This window comes from Trachypithecus francoisi, unplaced genomic scaffold (genome assembly GCF_009764315.1).
Source record: "Trachypithecus francoisi isolate TF-2019V2 unplaced genomic scaffold, Tfra_2.0 Lachesis_group10, whole genome shotgun sequence".
Taxonomy (NCBI): Eukaryota; Metazoa; Chordata; class Mammalia; order Primates; family Cercopithecidae; genus Trachypithecus; species Trachypithecus francoisi.
The window spans coordinates 128507285-128533859 of NW_022681455.1; the positions used below are offsets into that span (position 1 = coordinate 128507285).

At 50.8% G+C, this 26575-nt stretch overlaps 1 protein-coding gene across 19 annotated transcripts in view; it reads right to left on the reverse strand.

The window, feature by feature from the left end:
• KLHDC4 (kelch domain containing 4) overlaps positions 1 to 26575 on the reverse strand; it is a 63578-nt gene that overhangs the window by 7777 nt on the left and 29226 nt on the right. For 18 of the 19 annotated variants that reach the window (XR_004439049.1, XR_004439048.1, XR_004439042.1 and 15 more), the window contains 3 exons: positions 22287 to 22379; positions 16629 to 16788; positions 3035 to 3110 (listed from right to left, as the gene is read on the reverse strand). Coding sequence is in view for 7 of the 19 variants with exons in the window: in XM_033219268.1 (XP_033075159.1) it covers positions 3035 to 3110; positions 16629 to 16788; positions 22287 to 22379 (329 nt within the window). In the remaining 12 variants the exon portion in view is untranslated. Of the gene's footprint in view, positions 1 to 3034; positions 3111 to 16628; positions 16789 to 22286; positions 22380 to 24851; positions 24974 to 26575 lie in introns of those variants that run through there. The other variant, XR_004439052.1, reaches the window with a different exon arrangement.

The window sequence follows — 26575 nt, forward strand, 5'->3', positions numbered from 1 at the left end:
CACCTCTAACTACGGGCAGCTTCAAGCCACAGTGGAAAGGCAGGGATTGGGCAAAAGCAGCACACACGCTAGACACACAGAGGGGCTTCTGTGGGGAGGCTGCCCTGCACAGGGACCCTCTGCCCTGCATGGGGACCTGCTGGCCTGTGCCAGTCCCCCTTGGGCCTGCAGTGTGGCCAGCTCTACTTTAAGAGGGGTCTGCCCCGTGTTCTTTCTTGGCCCACACCCATGTGACGTGCCAACCCTCCAACGGAGCCCGGTGTGCAGGTGGTGTCTTCCCACCACTTCTAGGAGAAAGAATGGAGATTTTTCTCCTCTAATGAACACTTAAAAAAAAAAAAAAAAAAAACCCACACAGAAGCAGCAAATGGCCATATTTTGTGTGGTGCTAGATACCACCCACCCATGCCCAGTGCGGGTGTGGCTCTGGGGCCACCCGCCTCATTCCCACCAGCACACGACTGTGTTAAGGAACAGGTAAGACCACCATAAGAACTCGCCACACAGGGCAGGACCCTCTCCAGTGACAGAAACCCATGCACACAAGGTGTGCCGCTCCTCACCACGATGCTTTCCTCCTGGGGGCTGAGGAGCAGAGCACACAGGCTCAGGGCCACCCTGCGGGAAACAGAGTCCAGCATCCAGGTTCAAGTTCACTGGGGTGTGAGCTGGGAAACTGACTGGAAGAACGAGTCTGCCCTCATCAGCCAGGGATGCGGTAAGACAGGGCCATGGCAGAGGCACCTCGGCCTTTTGACAGGCAAGTGGGTGTGAACTCAGATTAACTCTTCAGGTATTTCTGAGGCCTCAGCCTGAGGAATTTTAGTGCAAGGAGGAGGTAAAAACACTTTGCACAATGGTCCCCTCTCCTGGGGAGGTTGGAGAACTTGCTGTGCGTCACAAAAGCAGACCTGGCCTAGGCACTGCGTCTCCTGGGTCTAGCCCAGCCCTCCGGTCCCAAGCCCAGCCTCCCATGAGAGCTGTTCCCTGGTTTCCTAACGGCACTGGGGATGTTAAGCTCCATGGCAAACACCCTGGACCAGTGCCTCCTGGTGTCACTCCCTTGCTCTGGAGCAGAACAAATGCCATGGTCTCCTTTTATTTATTATTTATTTTTTGAGACAGGATGTCGCTCTGTTGCCCAGGCTGGAGTGCAGTGGCATAATCTCAGCTCACCACAGCCTCCACCTCCTGGGCTCAAACAATCCTCCCATCTCGGCCTCTCGAGTAGCTGGAACTACAGGCACGCACCAGCACACCTTGCTACAATTTTTTTTTTTGGAGATGGAGTCTCGCTCTGTCACCCGGGCTGGAGTACTGTGGCCGGATCTCAGCTCACTGCAAGCTCCGCCTCCCGGGTTCACGCCATTCTCCTGCCTCAGCCTCCCGAGTAGCTGGGACTACAGGCACCCGCCACCTCGCCCAGCTAGTTTTTTATATTTTTTAGTCGAGATGGGGTTTCACCATGTTAGCCAGGATGGTCTCGATCTCCTGACCTCGTGATCTGCCCATCTCGGCCTCCCAAAGTGCTGGGATTACAGACTTGAGCCACCGCGCCCGGCCTTTTTTTTTTTTTTTTTTTTTTTTAAAAAAGATGGTGTCTCACTATGTTGCCTAGGCTGGTTTCAAACTCTTGGCCTCAAGCAATCCTCCCACCTCAGCCTCCCAAAGTGCTGGGATTACAGGCATGAGCCACTGGACCCAGCCAGTAACAAATGCAATTTTTTTCAAAGTCAAGAAATTAATGATTGAAAAGCAGCAGCCCACTCCCATCCCCCCCCCGATGCTCCCCACAGACACGGCTTCTCCCCATTCAGAGGTCTGTGAGAACAGACGGGCAGCCACTGGCAGGAAACGCCACCAACAGTTCATCTCAACGCATGACCCACGCCCAGGAACATGAAACGTGCATAGGTGGTGGTGAGAGTAGGCTGGGTGCGATGGCTCACGCCTGTAATCCAGCACTTGGGGAGGCCAAGGCGGGTGGATCATGAGGTCAGGAGATCAAGACCATCCTGGTTAACACGGTGAAACCTCGTCTCTACTAAAAATACAAAAAATTAGCCGGGCATGGTGGCAAGTGCCTGTAGTCCCAGCTACTCGAGAGGCTGAGGCAGGAGAATGGCGTGAACCTGGGAGGCGGACCTTGCAGTGAGCCGAGATCGCGCCACTGCACTCCAGCCCGGGAAAGAGAGTAAGACAGCATCTCAAAAAAAAAAAAAAAAGGTGGTGGTGAGAGTGGCTGACACATCTTGGGCCCTCTGGATGTGTCCCCTAGGTCATCCCATGTCGTCCTTTTAACAAATCCCAGAGAACAATGATTGTTCCCCTGTGCTTTAGTAAGAAAATTTTGATTCTTAGATCCAAGTTTAGCTAGAAGCTTTTAGAAATCTAGGCATTCTGACAGCCCTCCGAGTTCAGTGACTCAAGCTGAGAGGCCATGGCCATTCTTGGAGGCTGTCCCTGTGACGGCCAGCAGCAGTCTCGGTGATGACTTTTGAAGTTCTGTAGACGAGCAACACTGGCCCCTGGCTGGGCAGCCTCACACCCAGCCTGCCCAGCTGCTGCCCGCAACTACTCCAAGAGCGAGCCCTGTCAGCACAATGCCAGGCGGCCCCAGTGACTCCAGGCGGCCCCAGTGACTCCAGGTGGCTTGTACTCGAGGCCCAGGATGGTTCTCCCTTCGAGAGCTCGAGACCCTTGCAGGTGCCCATCAGGAGCTGCTGAGGGGCACTGTGCTCACTGCTCCATTGCGGGGTATCCGCAGGGTAATAGCGGCCGTGCGTCTGAGTCAGTCCGTCATCAATGTCCCCAGATGTGACCACCCAGCAGGCATTCCTTTGTCTGCAGACACCAGGGCTATGGAGCCTGTCCCGCCCAGCCCACCCCAAAATGGGCCATCTCCAGCGGGCCCTCCGCTCTGGGCAGGGTGCAGGGGCTCACCGGCAGCCCCACATCGATGGAAGGGTGTGGGCTCCGCCTCCCGCCACAGGCAGACCAGCCAGCTCCCGCCCGGGAGGCGCAGCGCCTCTACCTTCTCTCCCGTCCTCCGGCTTCAGCAGGAACATGTCTGAGTGCCGCGCGCCCTTGTCCACGTCTTTCTTAACTCTCTGCAAAAGAAAGGAATTGTGTGAGAACTGGGGGCAGCTACGGTGGTTGCTTACAGACCCCCCGCGCTGTGGGCGCATTTTGGATGGAAGGGGCTGGAAGCCTTCCCTGTAGACCAGCTCCAAAGCTCCAAAGTGTGCCTGCAATGTGCTCAGGGCCGGCACCACCCGACAGGCTTTATCCCCTGAACGGGTCCATCTGAAGAGGCCACCCTTCTCATGGCCACGATCACACAGTACACTAGAGCTCCTGTCAGAGCGCACACAGCTTCCACAGCAGCCCTGGTCTGTGTGGAAATCGCCACGGGGTCTCTGACACCATGACACAGTCACTCTTCATTCCTGATCCCGGTGGATTCTCAATTCCCACCGCCTTTCAAATAACACGATTCGGGCTTCAGAGCAGAAATCAAGTTACTACTGTGTGCAGAGGGCGGCCACTGCCCACTGAAAGACTTCTCCAAGCTTCGAAAACAACAAGCTCCATGTGCCTTAACCCTTGGTCCTCTGCCTCAAGTGAGCCTTAGCCGGACCAGGCGCACTGTCCCCCGCACCCATGCCCTACATCCTGGTGTCACACCCCTTACCTGGGACCTAAGGTGGTGAGGGAGACAGCCAGCAAAACGTTCGCCCTGGGTGGAGGGCCCCCATCCATTTCCATCTCATCTTTGTATTTGTCTGCACTTTAATTCTCTATTTTTAATACACTTATTTTAGAAGTTTCACATTTGCAGAAAATTGAGACAGTACCGAGAGCTCCCACGCACCCATACCAGTGCCCCCCGGCAAGAATACCTTCCTCTCCTTGGTGCCCTCGTGAGGGCTCAGGAACCGGCACCGACCCATTACCGGGATTGCAGCCCACCGTTCGTTCAGAGCCCCCAGTGCTCCCCGCAGCTCCCCCTGCCCAGGGATCCCATCAAGGGTCCCGCCAGCCGTTCCGTCCTCTTGCCTCCTCAGGTTGCTGGGGGCAGCGTCTCTGACTCTCCTTGTTTCTGAGGACTGTGATAGCTGTGTGGATGGCCCAGGTGTCTTACAGAGTGCCCCTCTACCGGGACTGTCTGCTGTCCTTCTCATCAGACTGGGGTTATGAATCATCAGGACGACGCCGGGGTGGAGTGCCCATCTCATCACGTCCCATCAAGGGTCCACACCATCAACAGGATTCATCACGGTGGACGCTGACGCTCACCCTGACCGCCTGGCTGAGGTCGTGTCTGACAGTTTCTCTTCAGCTATGCTCTGTGTTCTCACAGATACTGACACAGACTTTGGCCATGCTACTGTGGTCGCAGGGGTACTGACGCAGACTTCAGGTAAGCTCCATGTCTCGTGGATACTGACACAGACGTCGGGCACGCTCTGTGTCTCATGGATGTTGACACAGACTTTGGGCACATTCTAAGCTCTTGCGGGCATTTATGTAGACTTTAGGTAGGCTCTATGTCTCGTAGATACTGACAGACTTCAGGTATGCTCTGTATATCGTGGATACTGACGTAGACTTTGGGTACACGCTGTGGTCGTTAGGATATTTATGTAGACTTTGGGTACACTGTCTTGTGGATACTGACGTGGAGTTTGGCTGTGCTGTCACCACCCATCTTTGTTGCTCAGGTTGTTAGTTCGGCTGGGCTCTGTCACCATCTCTGTTGCTCGGGTTGTTCAGTAACACATGGCTGCCACTAGGAGCCTTTACAGCTACTCCTGGGTCCCTGTGACTTGCACTATCTTTGTGGGTTTCTTTCAGCACTGCCTCAGGCTCTGGCACCACAAGATGCTCAATTCCTCCTACATACCCCCTGCTCAGCCCTACGATTAGCCATTTCTCAAGGGAGTCCTGGTTCCCTTTGTTGCAGAACGGTATTAGAAACCAAGATTTGCTGTAATCCCAGCACTTTGAGAGGCCAAGGTGGGCAGATTGCTTGAGTTCAGGAGTTCAAGACCAGGCTGGGCAATGGCAAAAACCCATCTCTACCAAAAAATACGAAAATCACTCAGGCATGGTGGCATGCATCTATAGTCCCAGCTACTCCCAAGGCTGAGGTGGGAGGACCACTTGAGCCTGAAAGGCAGAGACTGCAGTGAGCCAAGATCACGCCACTGCACTCCAGCCTGGATGACAGAGTAAGACGTCTCAAAAATTAAACAAACTAAAGAAAAAGACCAAGATCTGGGCATGGATGTGTGAACGGCTCCCGGGCAGTACTGTTTCTAGGCCCGCCCATCTGGTAGAGCAAGCAAGCATTTGTTTATAGCTATTTTTCTTATAGCTAACATGCACTGTGTTTACTATTACGGAAGAGAAACATTTTCCTTTTGAAACATGAAATGATCCACTGTCCACAGAGCCTTCCTATTTCCACCTGGGCCTGAGTGTCCTAAAACCAAGAGGGCTCCACAGTGGCCACACGGAGAGCGACCTGAATCTCAGGAAGTGAAAACTGAGTCTGGGTCTCCTTTGTTCTCCTTCTGGAAACATCTGTGCAATTCAAGTGATGCAGTTTCTGCACATCACAGATAGTGACTGAGACTAGTCTCTTTCCATAGCAGGTTGATAGAAAATGACTGTCATTTCTGTGCCTGCTTTTCCAAACCTAAAGGCCTAGCATTATTGGGAACTGACTGACACCCAGAGACTTCATCTGGTGGGGGGACAAGGAAGGAATGCAGTGACGTCTCTCTTTGTCATCAGAAACGCAAATCGCTGCTCAGCTTCAGCAGGTCTCTGTCTCCTTGTAGTACCCTGCACCTGTCTATGTGAACTGTCTTGTTTTGCTGACAGTAACATTTTCTTCTTAGAATTAACAGGCTATGAGGCTATGGGGGAATCTTTTATGGTACAATACTTAAGTACTTTCCCTTCAGACCATGCAAGCCAGAGAGCTGGAGCACTTCACAAGGCCTGCTCTGCTCACACAGGCCCACAGGTTCTTTCCAGCACACGGCTGGCGACAGCACCCTCTAACAGGGCCCACAGGTCAACCTCCTCAACAGCTTCTAACTCCTCCTTCTACAGCAGTTTTTCTTGAAGTTTTGTGACTTTTCCCAAAATCTAACCTATCTGTCTTCAAAGAAAGTAACAGGCCGGGCGCGGTGGCTCAAGCCTGTAATCCCAGCACTTTGGGAGGCCGAGACAGGCGGATCACGAGCCGGGCGAGGTGGCGGGCGCCTGTAGTCCCAGCTACTCCGGAGGCTGAGGCAGGAGAATGGCGTGAACCCGGGAGGCAGAGCTTGCAGTGAGCTGAGATCCGGCCACTGCACTCCAGCCCGGGCAACAGAGTGAGACTCCGTCTCAACAAAAAAAAAAAAGAAAGTAACAGACAGCAGCCTTGTTGCCCTCTGTTTTTCTGGATCACCTGTGCTCAAGTTCTATTAGTGTACACCAAACCTTTACATTCATGCAGTAAGTCTTTCCACAAAAACCAATTTGACTATACTAAAGAAATAAACAGAACCTGCATGAATTTTTGGAGAAGTTAGACTTCATTCTAATACATTATTGCTGGAATTCAAAGACATCTGAGAGAGAGATCAAGTGTCAACACGGAGGGTAAGCGCAACCTGGCTGGCTCTGGAATTACTTAGCATCCAGCTGAGATCCCAGGGCCCAGCACGGCTGAGCCTGAACGTTTCGAGGAGCACCAGCCACACACGCCAAGTCCCAACCGCCCCCACCTCCCGCACAATGTACTACAGGCCACCTAGCTTAGCCTGCAGCCACATCCCCTCATGAGACCCCCACCTCCCGCACAATGTACTACAGGCCACCTAGCTTAGCCTGCAGCCACATCCCCTCATGAGACCCCCACCTCCCGCACAATGTACTACAGGCCACCTAGCTTAGCCTGCAGCCACATCCCCTCATGAGACCCCCACCTCCTGCAGAAGTACAGGCCACCTAGCTTAGCCTGCAGTGAGTCCTCAATGCAGCCGCTTTGGCTCACCTGGCCGTCGGCTCAGACACTGACCCATTCCAATCATCGGGAGAGCAGAAGACACTCAGGGCCGTCCCAAGGCCCTGTCACCGGCTCAGGTCACAGAAGGGGCCGGTGATGCAGTGGCTCAGGCCGGGTCACAGAAGGGGCCGCGATGCAGTGGCTCAGGCCGGGTCACAGAAGGGGTCGGCAGTGGAAGGTAGATAAAATCAGGCCAAGTCACAGAAGGGGCGGGCGATGCAGTGGCTCAGGCCGAGTCACAGAAGGGGCCAGCGATGCAGTGGAAGGTAGATAAAATCAGGCCGGGTCACAGAAGGGGCCGGCGATGCAGTGGTAGGTAGATAAAGGCTCTCCATGGCTGGGGAACGTGTGTGGCAAGACACGGCCAGAGGAGTGGTCTTGGGAGAAGACAGTGCTGACGGCAGCACCGATGTTCACCGAAAGTAAAATCAGGCAGGGAGAGGGTGTCAGTTCCAAGTGGACGTGTGTGAACACAGAAACCACAGGGGCCGCTCCTTCCCATACCACTGAGCCTGTCCCTCCACGCGCCCGGGGACGACTCCTAAACCACCTTCGCCAGACGCGGGTCCAGTGGCCCATCAAGAGCACAGCTTGGGCAAGCAGCAACCACACGTACTGTGCCCTCCTCACCTCACACAACCACAAGTGATGAGCCCTGCAGAGATGCTGACCCCCTGCGGAGACACCAAGCCACACTGGTGCACAGGAGGCATCTCACGTTTCGCAGGGCTGTGGGAGAGGTACCCATGACGAGAGGACCCCCACCCAACCACCTGTCACGTGAGCAGCATGAACTCGCATACACCCTCTCGGCAGGGCTGCTGCTACAATAACACCCTGTGGATTACCTTTAGCATCACTTCCATCAGCACAACTCCCAGTCAGCTTCCTTTTGAAAACTGCTTCAGGCAAGCTGTTCGAGAAGCCCATGCATGTCCCCTGCCACAGCCGCAGGCTCTTTGGGGACACTGCTGTCAGGATGGTTTCTGCAGAGCCAGCCTAGGACCCCACCATGTCTGCCTTTCCAGCCACTCAGTCCTTTCTCCTGGAACCTGGTCAAGCCCCTCTGCGTGACTGTGTGCACCGGCACAAGACCCTGCCTGCCTCTATACCTGAAGCCGGGCCCCAGGGCACCTTCCCATCCACATCCGAGACCACTTTCTTAATGGTCAACAGCCACTGAACACCCCACAGCCGAGACTTCTTCCTGTCACTTTCCAAGACGGAACATTTTCAGGTTCACCATTAAAAAATACACCAGAAACAGGTGTGACCACAGGTCTGTGTGTACTGGAAGGTGAGTAGGAGCCACTGTCATGCCCAATTCCCCAGCACAAGACAAGGTGAGCCACCCTGCAGCCGGTGACCTGGGAGAGCTGGTCACGGAGCTCAGGGGCCTGGTGGGCATGGAGCTCTGGCTCCGGGGTCAGCCGGGATCTCACGAGTCACACAATCCCCACACTCACAACAACTCTGTCTGCTTCTGGTCTTCCAGGAGCTCAGCTCTCAAGTGGCAAAGCAAAGGATGCTCTGGCCTCTGCCAGCACGCTCCACGGCCATATGGAAACAGTGGGGCGTACAGAGAACAGCCCTCTCCTGGCTGGACACGGACGCTATCTCCTGACCACTAGGCACACGATGACGACTGAGGTCAAAACACAGGCAGGAAGGAGGGCCCTGTCCTCAGCAGGACTCGGCCCTTGGCTGCCCATGTGTCCATGGAAAGAGACCACCAGGTGATAAGCCTTCCAGTGTCGTGCCCCCACCCTCCCTATTCATACGCCATTTCCAAAGAGCTGTGCTCTTTCCCTGATTCTCTAAAGGAACGAGAATTCCCCCTCTCCGGAAGCTCCCACAACACCGGAAGCACATACTAAGGACTGAGTCCTCGCACAGGCGAATGTCGCTGGGTCTCTGTTATCCCACAAGCTGCATCTCTTTTGTTAGGATACAAGTCATCATAGTAAAAGCACTACCTGGATCCAGACTGACTCGGAATTTATAAAACCTGGTTACGATACTGACCAAAGCTGCCGGTTCTTCGTGGCAGTGCAGAGCCTACTCAGATGCATCTCCTGAGGGAGCCTGGGATGGGATCTGGTTACAGGAGGAGGAAGGAGGGCAGGTGTCTGTGAGTTCCTCTTAATCTAGAGCCAGGTTCAGCCCCAAGGTCAAGGCTCTGAGCATTACTGTCCACTTCATGAACCTGAGTTCTTAACATGTCAAACTCCGGAGCCTTGCCATGCAGGACCAGGGTCAGAAGGTCTTCATCCGATCACACACTGTCAAGCATGCCACTGTCCAGGCACCAGGCACACAAGTGGACAAAAGTCTGTCCCTGTGAGACTCTTCTCCGGGTGGGAGACAATAGCCAAGTCTGTCTCCAACAGGGAGGACGGTGAGCAGAAGGACAAGGACATGCAGGGGGATGGAAGCTGGGGGCAGCCCTGCTGAGACGAGGACCATGGGGGTTCTGCATGGAGGAGACCTGGCCTGGCTTGCATCTCTGCAGGTCACTTTGGCTGCTGCACTGTGGCGTGATCCTGAGAGGGCAGAGAGAGGAGGACCCACCCCTGGGGAGGTGCCAGCTCTGGCAGGAGAGTGGAGTGCATGGCAGCGGGCAGGGGTTAGGCATTCTCCAAGCCACCTCTACTTGCTCAGTGAAATGTGAGGTGCGGGTAGGCGGCGGGACCTCCTGGGAGCATGGACGGGGCCTGCATTGGGCAGAGGCGTGTGCCCACGGTGTGTGCGGTCTTCTCTGGCCTGGGCCACACAGCAGCAGCAGCACAGCACAGCGGGGTCCTGCCAAGAGGACAGAGCACGGGGGGTGGGGGTGTAATGGCGCCAGAGCAAGGAAGAGCTTCCCCCAGCTCCAAGCTCAAGCACAGGCCATGTACCGATGCTTCCGTCAGTTCTCGCAGGCTGCCGCTTTGGCCATGGCGCAGCTGACAACCTGCTTAGGCTGCCCACTTTTTTTACACTCCATACCATTCACAACTCAAATCTCTCACTAATTCCAATAAATTCCTCATGAATCCAAACAGACAAGCTTTTCACTGCAATTCCAAATGCCACAGGCTCAGAGCCAAGAGCTACTGAACTAAGTGGATTAAGATCATCCACCGTCGGACTAAGGGCGGGTGCACGTAGCTGCAGACAGCAGCTGCTGCGAATGACATGCGATTCTGATGAAAGCGATACAGTTTAGCAGGTCTGGCTGTTCACCGTCCTGCTGCACTCTACGATGCACCTGCTGGGAGAAAGCACTACGCCGGGACACCCTGCCCGGCTTGCGGCCAAGTCAGCCTGTTCTCGGTGCCCTCCCGGACGCCAGGGTATCTAGACAAGCCTGACCGATGCCAGCCTCTACTCCAGAAAATAGTGTGATTTTCTCTGTGCAGAACAAAAGATCACCAAGAAAAAAATCGGTTCATTCCGACCAACTTGGTTCAATCTCTGACCAACTGCCATTAAAAGGCTGAAATCCTTTATTGCCAGGGCAGCAGAACGAACTCCAGCTACCTGGATGCGCTGCAGACATGTGTTCACTGGCGTGAGGGCGGGAGAGGCTGAGGCCCAGGACACTCATGTGGGGAGTCTGAGAGTTGTTTCGTGACTGGTCGACAAGTGTGCATTCACCGGCCAAGGTCTCAAGAACGCCCCGAGGCGTCTCTGAGTTGAGGAGGGCCCCCCGGCTCAGCGGCCCCGTGCGCCCGTGCTCCAGCACTCAGAGAGGAAACTTCGCTTCCTCTTCTGGAACCATATGCCAGGGAGTGGCCCCTCCTCCAGGAGATAAAAAAAATCAGTAACAGAAATAAAAAATCTTGATCCTGCAGTTACTACCTTCACTGTAAACTTTTATTTTTGTTTTGAGACAGTCTCAGTCTGTCACCCAGGCTGGAGTACAATGGTGAGATTTCGGCTCACTGCAACCTGCACCTCCCGGGTTCGAGCGATTCTTGTGCCTCAACCTCCTGAGTAGCTGGGACTACAGGTGCACACCATGACACCCAGCTCATTTTTGTATTTCTAGTGGAGACAGGGTTTCACCATGTTGGCCAGGCTGGTCTCTAACTCCAGACCTCAAGTGATCTGCCCACCTCGGCCTCCCAAAATGCTGGGATTACAGGCATGAGCCACCATGCCCAGCTCACTGTAAACATTTTAAGCAATGGCAGAAACCTTCTGTTTAGTACTAGGTCTTAGAATCCAAGTGGTCAAAAGAACCGTCCAGGAGAAAAGCTCTCCAGTGAGGCAGCTCAGGACCCACGGACGCCTCCCCTGGGAGCTCTCCAGGCATGAGGGTCCCGCTGCCTGGGGCCTACACTATTTACACAAATAAGCTACGGCTTCCAAATACAAGATCATAATTACCTAACTATGCAAAAGGAAAACACAGGCCTCACACAGATGAATGGCCTGAAACTTCCTTGGTGCCTCTTACGAAATGAGGTGAGAAGAAGCAACTGCAGCCCCTGCCAGCTTCCCTATACAAAGGCATCCTCCCTGCCTCAGTCATCCCACCCACTCATGGGAGTCACACACGGCACCAGTCCCAAGCCAACTCCTTTCCTTGTGTCTCATCTAGGAGTACTTACTGCACAACGGCTGTTACCAGGCTTGCTGTTCCTTAACTCATCTGCCCTGCCAGCCCCCCACCGGAACACTGCACTGTTGATGCCAGCTCAGCACCCCCCCCCTCAGGTACTGCCTTGCTGGAACCGGTTCCCGAGGGAGGAGCTCAATGCCTCCTGACATCCTGCCCTTCCCAGCCCTGGGCTCTTCCCACCCTCACAGACCTCTGAATTCCAGCCACACTGGGCTTACCAACTTCCACCAGACGTACTCTGCACGTTTCCATCCCTGCTCCTTTGCTCATAAACATGTCCTTGTTTGAAAACCCACCCTAACCATCTCTTTCCCCTCCCCTTCGTCCCAGCCCACACCATGCCTCCCTCTTCGCGGGTCTGTCTGGGTCCAGCCACCCAAGGCACTGCCCTGCTCTAGGGCAGTCAGTACTCACTTGGTCCTCTCAGCTGCACTCTTGGCCAGCAGGGATGAAATTTAAAGCTTACAGAGACCCCAAGTCCCACACTTTATGAAGGAAACACTCAGTAACACATCCCGAAATCCTAAACTTGACCATCTAAAATAAGACTTGATGGGCACCAAATAAGCATTCGAGTTTTTCTGCGTTTTGCAGATGAAATTAAAAAGCAAAGATCATTTTTCTACAGCTGCAAGAAAGCAAATCCCCTGGTGGGAAGGACTATAGGGAAGAAGGAGGTTTAGAGCCACATCTCCACTTGCAACACACAGAGGGAAACTGAGGCACAAGATGCTGTCCGTGGTCTCGCAATCACAGGCTGGAGGACACGTCCACTCAGAAGGACCTAAGTGGACTCTGGCAGAGTTCAGCTGTCCTCCTTTAGGGAGCACTGCTCACAAATCAGCCCAGAAATATTGGGCCAGCCTTTCTTCACAGTGTCCAGGGAAGACCCCATCTCAGGACACTGAACACAGCACAGCGGACGGGAAGAAGGACCGAATGTGAGGACCGGAGGGGAAGAAACACACTTGCAAATGCCACGATCATCGAGACAGAAACCTCAAAGCACCTCACAGATGAGTAACTGACCACAGATGAATAACCTCACAGAGTAACTGGCCATCAGTCAGGCTGCAGACGCCAGGCTCAACACACAGAAAGCTGCTGCATCTCAACATCCTGACAACAGGCAGAGACGCCATTCTGAATTCACAAACAGTATGTTTTCTAGTCACCATGGAATAAGCAGAAGTCACGACCAATAAGACTTGAGAAAATCTCAATGACTTGAAATTAAACAACGCGCTCTGAAGTAATCCACAGTTCAATGAAGCCACAAGGGAAATGAGATAATATTTTATATATTGATAAAACTTGTAAAATGTAACTAAGAGTTTTAAAAAACTGAACAAAAGAGAAAAACTATACAATCAATAAATGGATTTAACAAAATCTTTGCATTCATTCATAATAGAAATTCATAGAAGAACAGAACAGAACTTAAAGGACATCTGGGAAGCAGCCACAGCTGGTGGTCCTGGCGGTGGGTGGCTGGGCACCTCCCTCCAAAGACAGAACAGCCCCGGCAATCTCACTCTGCACACCTCCATTCAACACTGTGCTGGAGTCCCAGCTACTGCAGGAAGACAAGATGAAGAAATGAAAAGCATAACGATAAGAAAGGAGTAAGTAAGACTGAAAACTGCCCCATTTGCGTTATTACGATTGCTTTCATAATCTTAATGAATCTGAAACTAGTAAAAATAAGTGAATTCAGCATGATCACAAAATGCAAGGTGAATATACAAAAAAACACAAAATGTGGTTTTTTTTTTGGAGACAGAGTTTCACTCTCATTGCCCAGGCTGGAGTGCAATGGTGCGACCTCGGCTCACTACAACTTCCACCTCTGGGGTTCAAGTGATTCTCCTGCCTCAGTCTCCCAAGTGGCTGGGATTACAGGCATGAGCCACCACGCCGGCCAATTTTGTTTTTTTTTTTTTTTTTTTTTGAGATGGAGTCTCGCTTCTGTTGCCCAGGCTGGAGTGCAGTGGTGTGATCTCGGCTCACTGCAACCTCCGCCTCCCGGGTTCAAGCTATTCTCCTGCTTCAGCCTCCAGAGTAGCTGGGACCATAGGTGCATGCCACCAAGCCCGGCTTTTTTTTCTTTGGTATTTTTAGTAGAGGCAGGGTTTCACCGTGTTGGCCAAGATGGTCTCGATCTCCTGCCTCGGCCTCCCAAAGCGCTGGGATGCTGGGATTACAGGTGTGAGCCACCGCGCCTGGCCTAAGATGTGTTTTTATACACTAGCAGGAAATAATCGGAAAGTATAATTTCAAGAATTCCACTCACATCAATAAACATAAATTTAATAAAATATATATAAGTCCTTTACACTGAGAAATAAAAAAACACTGCTGAAAAAGAGTAAAGAAAACTGGCTGGGTGCGGCGGCTTATGCCTGTAATCCCAGCACTTTGGGAGGCTGAGGTGGGCAAACTGCTTGAGCCCAGTAGTTCAAGACTAGTCTGGACGACGTGGCGAAATCCTATCTCTACAAAAAAACACAAAAATTAGCTGGGCATGATGGTCCCAGCTATTTGTGGGGCTGAGGCGGGAGGATCACTTGAGCCCAGGCAGAGACTGCAGTGAGCCGTGATTGTGCCACCAAACTCCAGCCTGGGTGAAAGAGTGAGACCTTCTCTCAAAAAAAAAAAGAAAGAAAGAAATGAAAGAAAACCAAAATAAATGGAGATAAGCCATGTTCAAGAACTAGAAGACTCAAAGACGTCAAATCTCCCCCAAACTCATCTACAGATTTAAAGCAACTCCCATCGTGATTCCCAGCAGGCTTTTGAAAAGGTTTTTTGCCCCCTTTTTGGTAGAAATTAATAAGCTCATGCTAAAATGCATACAGAAATGTTAAGAAGCTAGAATAGTCAAAACAACTTTGAAAAAGCAGCAGCTGACTTGTATTATAATGACTTGTATTTCAGGAGTTACTAGAATGGTATAAAAACGAGGCTGGTGGGACACTGGCATCAGGACTGACGTGGATCAGAACGGAGAAACAGACCTATGTTCCTGGAGGCATATGATTTTCAACACAGGTTCCTAAGGTATTCAATGGAGAATAAAAAGTCTCTCTTTTTTTTTTTTGAGACAGAGTCTCGCTCTGTTGCCCAGGCTGGAGTGCAGTGGTGCGATCTTAGCTCACTGCAAGCTCCGCTTCCCGGGTTCACGCCATTCTCCTGCCTCAGCCTCCCAAGTAGCTGGGACTACAGGCGCCCGCCACCACACCTGGCTAATTTTTTGTATTTTTAGTAGAGACAGTGTTTCACTGTGTTAGTCAGGATGGTCTCGATCTCCTGACCTCGTGATCCGCCTGCCTCGGCCTCCCAAAGTGCTGGGATTACAGGCTTGAGCCACCACGCCCAGCCTAATTTTTGTATTTTTTAGTAGAGACGGGGCTTCACCATGTTGCCCAGGCTGATCTCGAACTCCTGACCTCAACTGATCCACCTGCCTCGGCCTCCCAAAGTGCTGGCATTACAGGCGTGAGCCACTGTGCCCAGCCTAAAAAGCCTTTTCAACAGATGATGCCGAGATGAGTATCTATACGGGGGAAACAGATGAGCCTCAATACCCACCTCGTGCTACTCCTGAGAATTAGTCCAAGGCAGATCACAGGACTAACTGTAAAACCATGTAATTTTTAGAGAAAAATATAAGAAAATCTTTGTTACTGGAGGTAAACAAGGTCTTCCTGTATCACAGACAGCAATAATCACAAAAGAAAAACGTAATAAATTAGATTTTATCAAAACTCAAAGCTTCTACTCATCAACAAACACTTCGGAAGGTGACTAGCCATGCCACTACTGGGAGGGTCTTTGTAATCCACACACCTGAAAAGGACAGGTATCCAGAATGTCACCTTCTGCAACTCACTAACAAAAATACAGCCCATTAAAAATAGCAAACGACATGAACACACACTTCAGGCAAGATAAGCTCATGAAAAGCGCCCAACACCAGCAGTCATCGAGAAATGTGAATTAAAACATGAGGTACCACACATCCACCAGAAGAGCTAAAAATGGAAAGACTGACGCCATCAGGGCTGGTGAGAACAGGGAGCAACCGGCACTCCCCGACATTTGCAGCACAAGTGGAACCGGCCACTGCTTTGGGAAGAGAGCTGACCATTCCTTATTAAATGACACCCACACCCACCCCAGGGCCCAACAGTTCCACTCTAGGTATCTATTTACCCAAGAGAAACCAACGCATGTAGCCACTCAAAAGATTGGTCTGGAAATGCTCAGAGCAGCTTTAGTCACAGCTGCTTCCAAAGGCTGTGTCTTCTGAAGAATGGAAACAGCCCAGGTGTCCACCCATGAAAAACAGAACCACAAACTGTGGGACAGTCACATAATGGAACACCTCAGCATGAAGCAGCAATGAATGTGCACGGAGCACACACTCCATGAGCGGGAGGCTCCGGTGTGGGCACGAGAACATGCCTGCCAGCACTGTTCTCAGGTTACAGAACAAACAAGCCCGTTAACAGGAGCAAGGAGAATTTCATTCCACAGGGAATAGTACACAGTAGTGAGCACCCATGGTGCAGGAAGCAGACCCTCAGAACACAGAATCGCTCACACTGCACTGCTGAGGGGTGTGGAGAACAGAACACGGCCCCAACAGTCGCACCAAGTTCACAGCGGAGCCCATTAACACTTCTCTACTTCTAATTCAATATAAAAAACTTGTTTATATTAAACCAGAGTAATCCCATGTGAAAGTTTCAATGTTCATGAAACTGAAGAGACCACAGACAGCAGTGCCTCTTTCCCCACCCCGCGCCTTACCTGTCTCCCCACGCGCGCCTTCCCTGTCTCCCCACGCGCGCCTTCCCTGTCTCCTCACGCGCGCCTTACCTGTCTCCCCACGCGCGCCTTACCTGTCTCCCCACGCGCGCCTTACCTGTTTCCCCACGCGCGCCTTACCTGTTTCGAGTAGCCCCCGTAGACGACGATGCCGCCCTGGGGCGTGACGGACATCTGGCAGCCTGATCTGGGTGTGGGCCCTGTGCCTGACGGGGACAGCTTGCTCCATGTGAAAGTGTCCAGATGAAAGGCGTACACATCATTGTAGTAGATGTAATCCCTGGTTAGAATGAGGTAACACCAACTGTCAGGGTCTGGAACACTGGGAAAAGCCCTGACATTAAAAACTGAACCTGATTTAAATTAAAGGTAAATTTTCTACTATTTGGGAAAACACTCAACCATTTCTCTCCTCTGCTCTCACACCAACACAACCAACAACACAGAAACGTAGGCGCTTTCCCTGCAACAAGCCAGAGACACCAGCCAGGTCTCCTCAAACTCAATCTTGATGCAATCTACCTGGAGACAGCGCAACATTTTTACCAAGTCACCCGGTTAATTCAAGTTTGAATTTATTTGAAAGGACCACAAGCATGTGTGAGTTTGCATTTGAAAATCAGAAATAATGCTGGCCCACAGAGGCAGAGGAATTCAATCTGAAAGCCATACTGCATTTTCTTACACAGTTAACACAATGACAAATAATTCCATTAGGTTACTAGGTGTGCAACTGTAAGAGCAGCAATGAATGACACCACTAACAGAATGATCAGAACGGAGGGGTGAACAGCCTGGCAGGAAGTGCGGTAAGGCCCCAGAGTGGACTGGAGGGGTGGGCGAAGGGACTGGGCGCTCCAGGAAACTGAAGACTACAGAAACCGATCCTCTGTGCCCGAGATCACAGCGTGGCAAGAAGGCCCCACAGCCCTGCCCTGCTCAGTGCCTGCTGGACCCAGAGATCACAGTGTGGCAAGGACGCCCCGCAGCCCTACCCTGCTCAGTGCCTGCCGGACCCAGCACACAGGCTGGGCCGAACAGGGAAGTGGCAGCTTTGCTGCAGGCATGGGGAGACTCAGAGGCACACCCAGAATGTCCCGTCCGAATGTGGAACTTTGACAGAATAATTGTGAAAGGGTAAGAGGCTGCTCTCCAGCTACTCAAAAAGGAGAGCTAAACTGATTTTTTAAGGAAAGCATGGAAGAGCAAACAGCCCTAGCCCAAGTCTCAACTGCCCAGTTTTCTGTTTGTTCCTGTTTTGTGTGAAGCAGGAAAAGTCACAGGGCGTTTACCCACCACCAGCTGCCACACCTGGTCTTAAGATAAACAAAACAGGCTAGGTGCACTGGCTGACGCCTGTAATCCCAACACTTTGGTAGTCTGAGGCAGGTGGATCACTTGAGGCCAGGAGTTCAAAACCAGCCTGGCCAATATGGTGAAACCTCCTCTTTACTAAAAATACAAAAAAATGGCCAGGCATGAGGGCGGGTGCCTATAATCCCAGCTACTCAGGAGGCTGAGGCACGAGAACAGTTTGAACCTGGGAGGCGGAGGCTGCAGTGAGCTGAGATCGCGCCCCTGCACTCAAGCCTGGGTGACAAAGTGAGATTCTGTCTCAAAAAAAGAAGAAAAGATAACCTGAACTTGCTGACTGCAACTCTGACCACATCCTTTGCAGGACCATAGCTCTTAACATAGGTAGAATCTGAGGAATGTGGAAATGTGGAAGCTTGTAGTCTTTAGAAGACTGCTACAGACGACTGTTCTTTCTGATTTCACGTTGCAGATTTTCAGTACAAAGATTCTACTTTGCACGTAAGACAAATACAGAATATTTTCTCTATAAATGCAGAATAGAGTTTAAGGAAAACTCAAAGTTGGTATCTAAATAACTTTAAACAAGATAACAATAGCTTTGAACAAAGTTCTGATTTTAAAATGGTTGCAACTTAAAACAAACATGAATTATAATTTGATTTATAACTTGTAAATTCAAAGGAGGAAGGGGCTGTATGATCTCACTGTCCTACACATAGTAGGTGATGGATTAATGCTCTGACAAGTTCATGAAGCCCATGTCTGCATTCTGATAATTATTTGTTTTAAAATAAATTTTGGCCGGGCGCGGTGGCTCAAGCCTGTAATCCCAGCACTTTGGGAGGCCGAGATGGGCGGATCACGAGGTCAGGAGATCGAGACCATCCTGGCTAACACGGTGAAACCCCGTCTCTACTAAAAATACAAACTAGCCGGGCGAGGTGGCGGGCGCCTGTAGTCCCAGCTACCCGGGAGGCTGAGGCAGGAGAATGGCGTAAACCCGGGAGGCGGAGCTGGTAGTGAGCTGAGATCCGGCCACTGCACTCCAGCCTGGGGGACAGAGCGAGACTCTGCCTCAAAAATAAAATAAAATAAAATAAAATAAAATAAAATAAATTTTAAGAATGAACACAAGGCTGGGCACAGTGGCTCACGCCTATAATCCCAGCACTTTGGGAGGCCGAGGTGTGTGGACCACGAGGTCAGGAGTTTGAGACCAAACTGGCCAACATAGTGAAACCCTGTCTCTAATAAAAATATAAAAATTAGCTGGGCATGGTGGTGCGCACCTGTAGTCCCAACTACTGAGGCTGAGGCAAGACAACTGCTTGAACCCAGGAGGTGGAGGTTGCAGTGAGCCGAGATCGTACCACTGCACTCCAGTCTGGGCAACAGAATGAGACTCTGTCTCAAAAAAAAAAAAAAAAAAGAATGAACATAAATGACTGCATGTCGTCATATAAAATTTTTTTAACTGGCCCAGGCTCTCTTCTCCAAAATGGCAGTAAGCAACCAGTCAGTCACCTGGTACAGGAAGTCGGAGCCAGCTGGGGCAGGGAATGGGACCCACTGAAAAACCAGCAGTTCAACTACTTGTTATTCATTCAACTACTTATTATTCAACTTACTATTAACTACTTATTATCCAACCACTTATTATCCAACCACGTATTATTCCTTCAACTACGTATTATTCATTCAACTACGTATTATTCATTCAACTATTCAACTTATTATTCAACTATTTGACTACTTATTATTCGACTTATTATTCAACTACTTATGTGACTACTTATTATTCGACTGCTTATTATTTGACTACTTATTCAACTACTTATTATTCAAGTACTTATTAGTTACCTTGACTTCCTCATCTTTAATGTGAGATGATGACCTGCTAGTAACAGCTTGGTCTTGAAGAGAGTGAGTGTAAAAACACTTACAAAGCACACAAAATTACAGCACTGTTGCATCCAACCAACCCCTTCAAGGACACAAAACCATTACTTGTTATAGTTTGAGTTTGTCCCCCACCAAAACTCACGCTGAAATGTGATCCCCAGAGCGGCAGCGCTGGGAGAGGCGCTGGGAGAGGCGCTGGGAGAGGGGCTGGGAGAGGGAGAGGGGCTGGGAGAGGAGCTGGGAGAGGGGTGTGTGTCAGGGGGCGGCAGTGCTGGGAGACGGGTGAGGGTCAGGACGTGGCAGTGCTGGGAGAGGGGCTGGGAGAGGGGTGTGGTTCAGGAGACGGATCTCTAGTGAGTGACTGGGCACTGCTCTGGATTCATTCTTGCAGCATGGCATTAGTTCCTGAGAGTGGGTTGTATAAAGCTAAATCTTTTTTTAAATTAACTAGTCTCAGGTATTCTGTTATAGCCACACAAAACGGACTAAGATACTTTTTTTTTTTTTTTTTTGAGACAGAGTCTCATTCTGTTGCCCAGGCTCGAGTGCAGTGGTGCAATCTTGGCTCACTTCAACCTCCGCCTCCCCGGTTCAAGCAATTCTCTTGCCTCAACCTCCCGAGTGCCTGGGATTACAGGTATGCACCACCACACCTGGCTAATTTGTTTGAAGTAGAGATGAGTTTTCGCCATGTTGGCCAGGCTGGTCTTGAACTTTTGGCCTCAAGTGATCCGTCCACCTCAGCCTCCCAAAGTGCTGGGATTACAGGTGTGAGCCACTGTGCCCAGCCTTAAGTATTTTTTTAGTTTCAATTACATTTTCAAAATTTTCCCCCTTGCAACGTATTTAAGAATTTGGGGCCGGGCGCGGTGGCTCAAGCCTGTAATCCCAGCACTTTGGGAGGCCGAGGCGGGCGGATCACGAGGTCAGGAGATCGAGACCCTCCTGGCTAACACGGTGAAACCCCGTCTCTACTAAAAATACAAAAAACTAGCCGGGCGAGGTGGCGGGCGCCTGTAGTCCCAGCTACTCGGAGGCTGAGGCGGGAGAATGGCGGGAACCCTGGAGGCGGAGCTTGCAGTGAGCTGAGATCCGGCCACTGCACCCCAGCCCCCGCGACAGAGCCAGACTCCGTCTCAAAAAAAAAAAAAAAAAAAAAAGAATTTGGATTCCTTTTCCCCTCAATTCACAGAATTAATGAGAATGTATTAGTGAAGAAAATCTGAAACCTGGCCGGGTGCAGTGGCTCATGCCTGTAATCCCAGCACTTTGGGAGGCCGTACAGACTTATCACCACAGACCAAGAATCACCAGAGCATGCAACTGGACTCACAATGTCACCAAGCCGTGACTGCACCATCACATCAATCAGTTGCAATGCTGTTTCCAAAGGGACCAGTAGAGAAAGACAGCTTCAAACGAGGCCCCGGGGATGAAGACAGCCACTGTCTCTGACACCACAAGGCCAGCAGAAAGCCCTTCAAAGATGGCCTTCACCAGGGTCAGAGTCTGCGACACTTCACCCAGAACGCTGCTGCGCTTAGGACAGAAACAGGCATAACCAGCTCCCCACGTCTTGCTTTTCTAGACTGAACTAAGGAAGCTCAAGAAGGTATGCAAGCAGATGACAGGCCTAAATCAATGAGAGAGCCGGCAGCTCACCCTGGGCAGCCATGCCGGCTGCACAAACATCCACGTGACATCAGAAGAGAAGCACAGGCCTCCTCTTCCGGCATCGCGGCGGAGGGTGTGCTGTTGCTGCTCCCCTGGACAGGAGGGTTTTGAAGTGATCACAGACCTGTGGCTCTCAAAGTGAGGTCCCCTGGCTAGCAACGTCAGCATCACCTGGAGCTTGTTAAAATGCAGATTCTTGGGCCTCACTCCAGGCCTCTGAGTCAGAGCTGCCATCAGCCCTCTAACCAGCCCTCCAGGGTATTCTGAATCAGGCTAAGGTTTGAGAATCCCATTTTATTTATTTATTCCCCCAAACAAAGTCTCACTTTGTCATCCAGGCTGGAGTGCAGTGGCACGATCTCAACTCACTGCAACCTCCATCTCTTGGGTTCAAGTGATTCTCCTGCCTCAGCTCCTGAATAGCTGGGAATTACAGACCCCTGCCACCATGCCTGGCCAATTTTTGTATTTTTAGTAGAGACAAGGTTTCACTATGTTGGCCAGGTTGGTTTCGAACTCCTGACTGCAAGTGATCCACCTGCCTCAGTCTCCCAAAGTGCTGGGATTACAGGCGTGAGGCACCGTGCCCAGCCAAAACCCCATTTTAGATACAACTAGCCACATCATTTGCAGGGCCTGGTGTAAAATTAAAATGTGGGGTCCCTTGTTCAACAATGGTTACGAATTTCAACAGGAATACAGCATGAAGCCGGTGTGAGGCCCTGTGGAGGGCAAGGCCCTGTGTGGCTGCCCAAGCCACGGTCCCATGAAGCTGGATTTGGGAGGATAAGTGCGTCTTTCTTATGTATTCAGAATGTTCTTCCCATAAGAAGCCCACTCCTTAATGCTTCAGGAGAGAAAGATTTTTCCATTCTTGGTACCAACCGTGTACTCTCATGGAAGCCACCAAAAAGGATCAATTGTCTCTTCCAGGCTACCATCCGATGTCCACTCCGACCCGAAGGACCCCCTGTTGATCTAAAATGAAAGAAACAAAAAGACACCATCAACTTGCTTAATTTCTGGTTCCTCTAAAGACAACAACAAACAAAACCCAATTTTTACACTAATTTCTGTTTTGTGAGCACTTAGTGTTCACAAATTAAATACCATTTAATCTGATCCACGAGCTACCAAACCATCCTGCTAAGAGCCCAGCTAGCTATGCTCAAACCTCAAGAATAAAGTAGGAGACCATCTCCAAGACCCTGGACTGCATAAAGATTTCCTAGGTAGGATATTATAAACTGGACTCCGCCAAAATAAAAAAAACTTCAAAAATACACCATCAGAAAATAAAAAGGCAAGCAACAGACTGGGAGAAATAGTTTGAAACACATGACTGACAAATGACTTGTATCCAGAATCTATCTTTTTTTTTTTTTTCTTTTTTTGAGATGGAGTCTCCCTCTGTTGCCCAGGCTGGAGTGCAGTGGCCAGATCTCTGCTCACCACAACCTCCGCCTCCCAGGTTCAAGTGGTACTCCTACCTCAGCCTCCCGGGTAGCTGGGATTATAGGCGTGCAGCACCACACTCGGCTCACTTTTTTGTATTTCTAGTAGAGATGGGGTTTCGTCATGTTGGCCAGGCTGGTCTCGAACTCCTGACCTCAAGTGATCTGCTCGCCTCGGCCTCCCAAAGTGCTGAGACTATAGGCATGAGCCACTGCCCGGCCCAGAATTCTATCTTAATAAGATAAATGACTCCATAAAAATATAGGCAAAAAATCTGATCAGAAAGTTCGTTAGAAAAATGAGGGAAAAAAAGATGGAAAATGGCCAATGAAAAAAGGAAAGATGCCCAACATCACAAGTGGTCAGGGAAAACATACGCCAAGCTCACACTGACCTCCAAGCACACGTGGCTGGACACCTGAGATCAAGACAATATCAAGTGCTGGCAAGGACGTGGGGCGGCTGGAGCCACAGCACCGGTGAGAACATAAGACAGTGAAACCACCGGTGAGAATCTAAGACAGTGAAACCACAGGGACTGTTTCTTGTCATGTGAAACATAAACTTAGCGCACAGCTTAGCAATCTGACGCTAGACATTTACTCAAGAGAAAGGAAAACACCGGTCCGCACAGACGGACGTGCACACGTTTATAAATGCTCTTGTGTCACCGCCAGCAGCCCAGCTGTCCCTCAGTGTGTGGTGCTCCCCACATGGGGGAGGACTTCTCCAAAAAAAGGAATTGTTTCCTGATGCACACAGCAATGTGCATGAATCTTAAAAACATAGAAAGCAGGTTCTGCTGGACTCCATGCACACGAGCATGTTAAAGGCGAGATCCGTCTTTGGCCCAGGGTGGCTGCCCGGGGCAGGGGCTGGGAGAGGACAAACTACAACTCTCCGGGGTGGTGAGGTGAGAGGGGGCCACATCTTGACTGTGTTGGGAATTACGTAAGTGTGCATATTGCTTTCTTTCTTTTTTTTTTTTTTTTTTGAGACAGAGTTTCGTTCTTGTTGCCCAGGCTGGAGTGCAGTGGCGCAATCTTGGCTCACTGCAACCTCTGCCTCCCGGGTTGAATCAATTCTCCTGTCTCAGCCTCCCAAGTAGCTGGGATTACAGCTGCCTGCCACCACAACCGGCTAATTCTTGTATTTTTAGTAGATATGGGGTTTCATCATATTGATCAGGTTGGTCTCAAACTCCTGACCTCAGGTGATCCGCCCGCCTCGGCCACCCGAAGTGCTGGGATGACAGGCGTGAGCCACCATACCCGGCCAGGTGTGCATATTTCTTAACACTCATCTAAGTGTACACCTAAAAGGTGTGCATTTTATTGAATTTTAATGTAATTATGCCTCAATAAAACTGATATAAAAATACACGGCATTAAAAAAATACAAAAATCAAATTTAAAACCTTAAAAATATATACAAATAATAAAAACAAAACTATAATCAACCTCCCTAGTAATCAAATAATTTCAAATAAAGCAGAGATACCATTTTATTCTATTAACTTGACAAAGATGTTTAAGAATCAGATTCTTTACAATACTGCATGTCGCAGTAGGTGAAAAGGCAGGTGCAAAGCAAATCCTATCCCAACTTCTACAGAGAGGGTTCTCAGTGGTTTTCTCATCTTGATTCTTTTCTGCATCTCCCAGCAGTCCTCCAGTGAACAGGCGCAACTGTCACAACCAGAGAGAGGAGCAATGAAACAGAGAGGGGTGGGGAGGAGGCGCTGGCGAGCAGGTGCTCAGAAAGCTCGCAGAGGTGCTCACGCCTGCCGCGGATGTGCAGGGCGCCCAGGCACAGAGGAGGCCGGGCACACAGGAATGGCTTTGGGCTGCAACATCGGCCTGAACAGGCTGTGCGTGCTGGGACTACCCAGGAAATCTCCTAGAGCCGCAAGTCCCAGGGCAGGGCCTTAAGGAGAGTTGTTGGGCACAGTCACTACAGCCACTCCCTGGGATCCTCACTGATGACCCGCCTCACCTCCTACTTAGGAATCCACTCCCTGGGATCCTCTGTGGCTTTCACACCTGCTCTCTGCCTGGACCTCCCCCTCTCCACACAGTTCACAGTGACTCTGGGCTGCAAAGGCTGATTACAGCTTCAATCACACAAGTCAGTTCCTATTCAGGTAATGCATTCTTCCTCCATTTATTTATTTTTTTATTTTTATTTTTTTTGAGACGGAGTCTTGCTCTGTCACCCCAGGCTAGAGTGCAGTGGCGCGATCTAGGCTCACTGCAAGCTCCGCCTCCTGGGTTTACGCCATTCTCCTGCCTCAGCCTCCCGAGTAGCTGGGACTACAGGCGTCCACCACCTCGCCCGGCTAGTTTTTTGTATTTTTAGTAGAGACGGGGTTTCACCGTGTTAGCCAAGATGGTCTCAATCTCCTGACCTCGTGATCCGCCCGCCTCGGCCTCCCAAAGTGCTGGGATTACAGGCTTGAGCCACCGCGCCCGGCCCCTCCATTTATTTTTTGTGCATGTTACACAACTGTCCCCAAAACCCACTTACAGGGTTTTATGTAAAAGCCCACCAGTGGGCAGGTATCCTAAAACCGTATCAGGATGGCCGGGCGCAGGGGCTCACGCCTGTAATCCCAGCACTTTGGGAGGCCAAGGTGGGCGATCACAAGGTCAGGAGTTCAAGAGCAGCCTTACAACATGGTGAAACCCTTTCTCTACTAAAAATACAGTAATTAGCCGGGTGCAGGCGCCTGTAATCCCAGCTACTCGGGAGGCTGAGGCAGGAGAATCGTTTGAACCTGGGAGGTGGAGGCCGCAATGAGCTGAGAATGAGCCACTGCACTCCAGTCTGGGCGACAGAGCAAGACTCCATCTCAAAAAAAAAAAAAAAAAAAAAAAAACCACAAAGAAAACACATCAAGACATGGAATCCCAAATGTAAAAGGAAGCTTGAGTGATCTAATCCAAGTTTACTAGAGTTCAGAGACAGAATTCACCGCATCGTCAGGGTGACTGCTAGGGGTCTTTGCTTGCCCCAAGCTGGAAGAACAAATTCGGTTCTCACTGTTCAAACGTGGGGTCCCACCAGCTTCTCTCCTCTAGCACCCTCCATCATATCAGCATCCCTTTTAATGTATCACTCAGAATGACCACCACACCCATCCATGGAATGTCAAGCAGAAGCAGTCAGTACCTTTTGCTAGACACCAATTCTATTAATCCAACCCGGAGCTGGCAAGGGCCTTTGGGGTGGCCCCTCACACACTGACACCTCGCAGGACCTCAGCTCACTAAGTTTCTCCAGAGTCCAGCAAGCTGGCCTTACTTCACAGTTCCAGAGACTCCAAAGCAGCTCCATCCCCTCCGGGCTGGGCACCCCAGGGACAGGGCCATCCAGCAGACATACTACACCAGTCAATTGAGAAGAAACCCCCACACATACGGAACAAGAAACGAACGCCCCTCCTGACAAATTTCCTGATGTATTACTTTATAAGAACAATCTGAGGATCAGACCTTCATCCAAATCTAAACCAGTACTGAAACCTCGTCTCTATTAACAATACAAAAAACTAGCCGGGCGAGGTGGCGGGCGCCTGCAGTCCCAGCTACGCGGGAGGCTGAGGCAGGAGAATGGTGTGAACCTGGGAGACGGAGCTTGCAGTGAGCAGAGATCAAGCCACTGCACTCCAGCCTGGGCGACACAGCAAGACTCTGTCTCAAAAATAAAACTAAACCAGT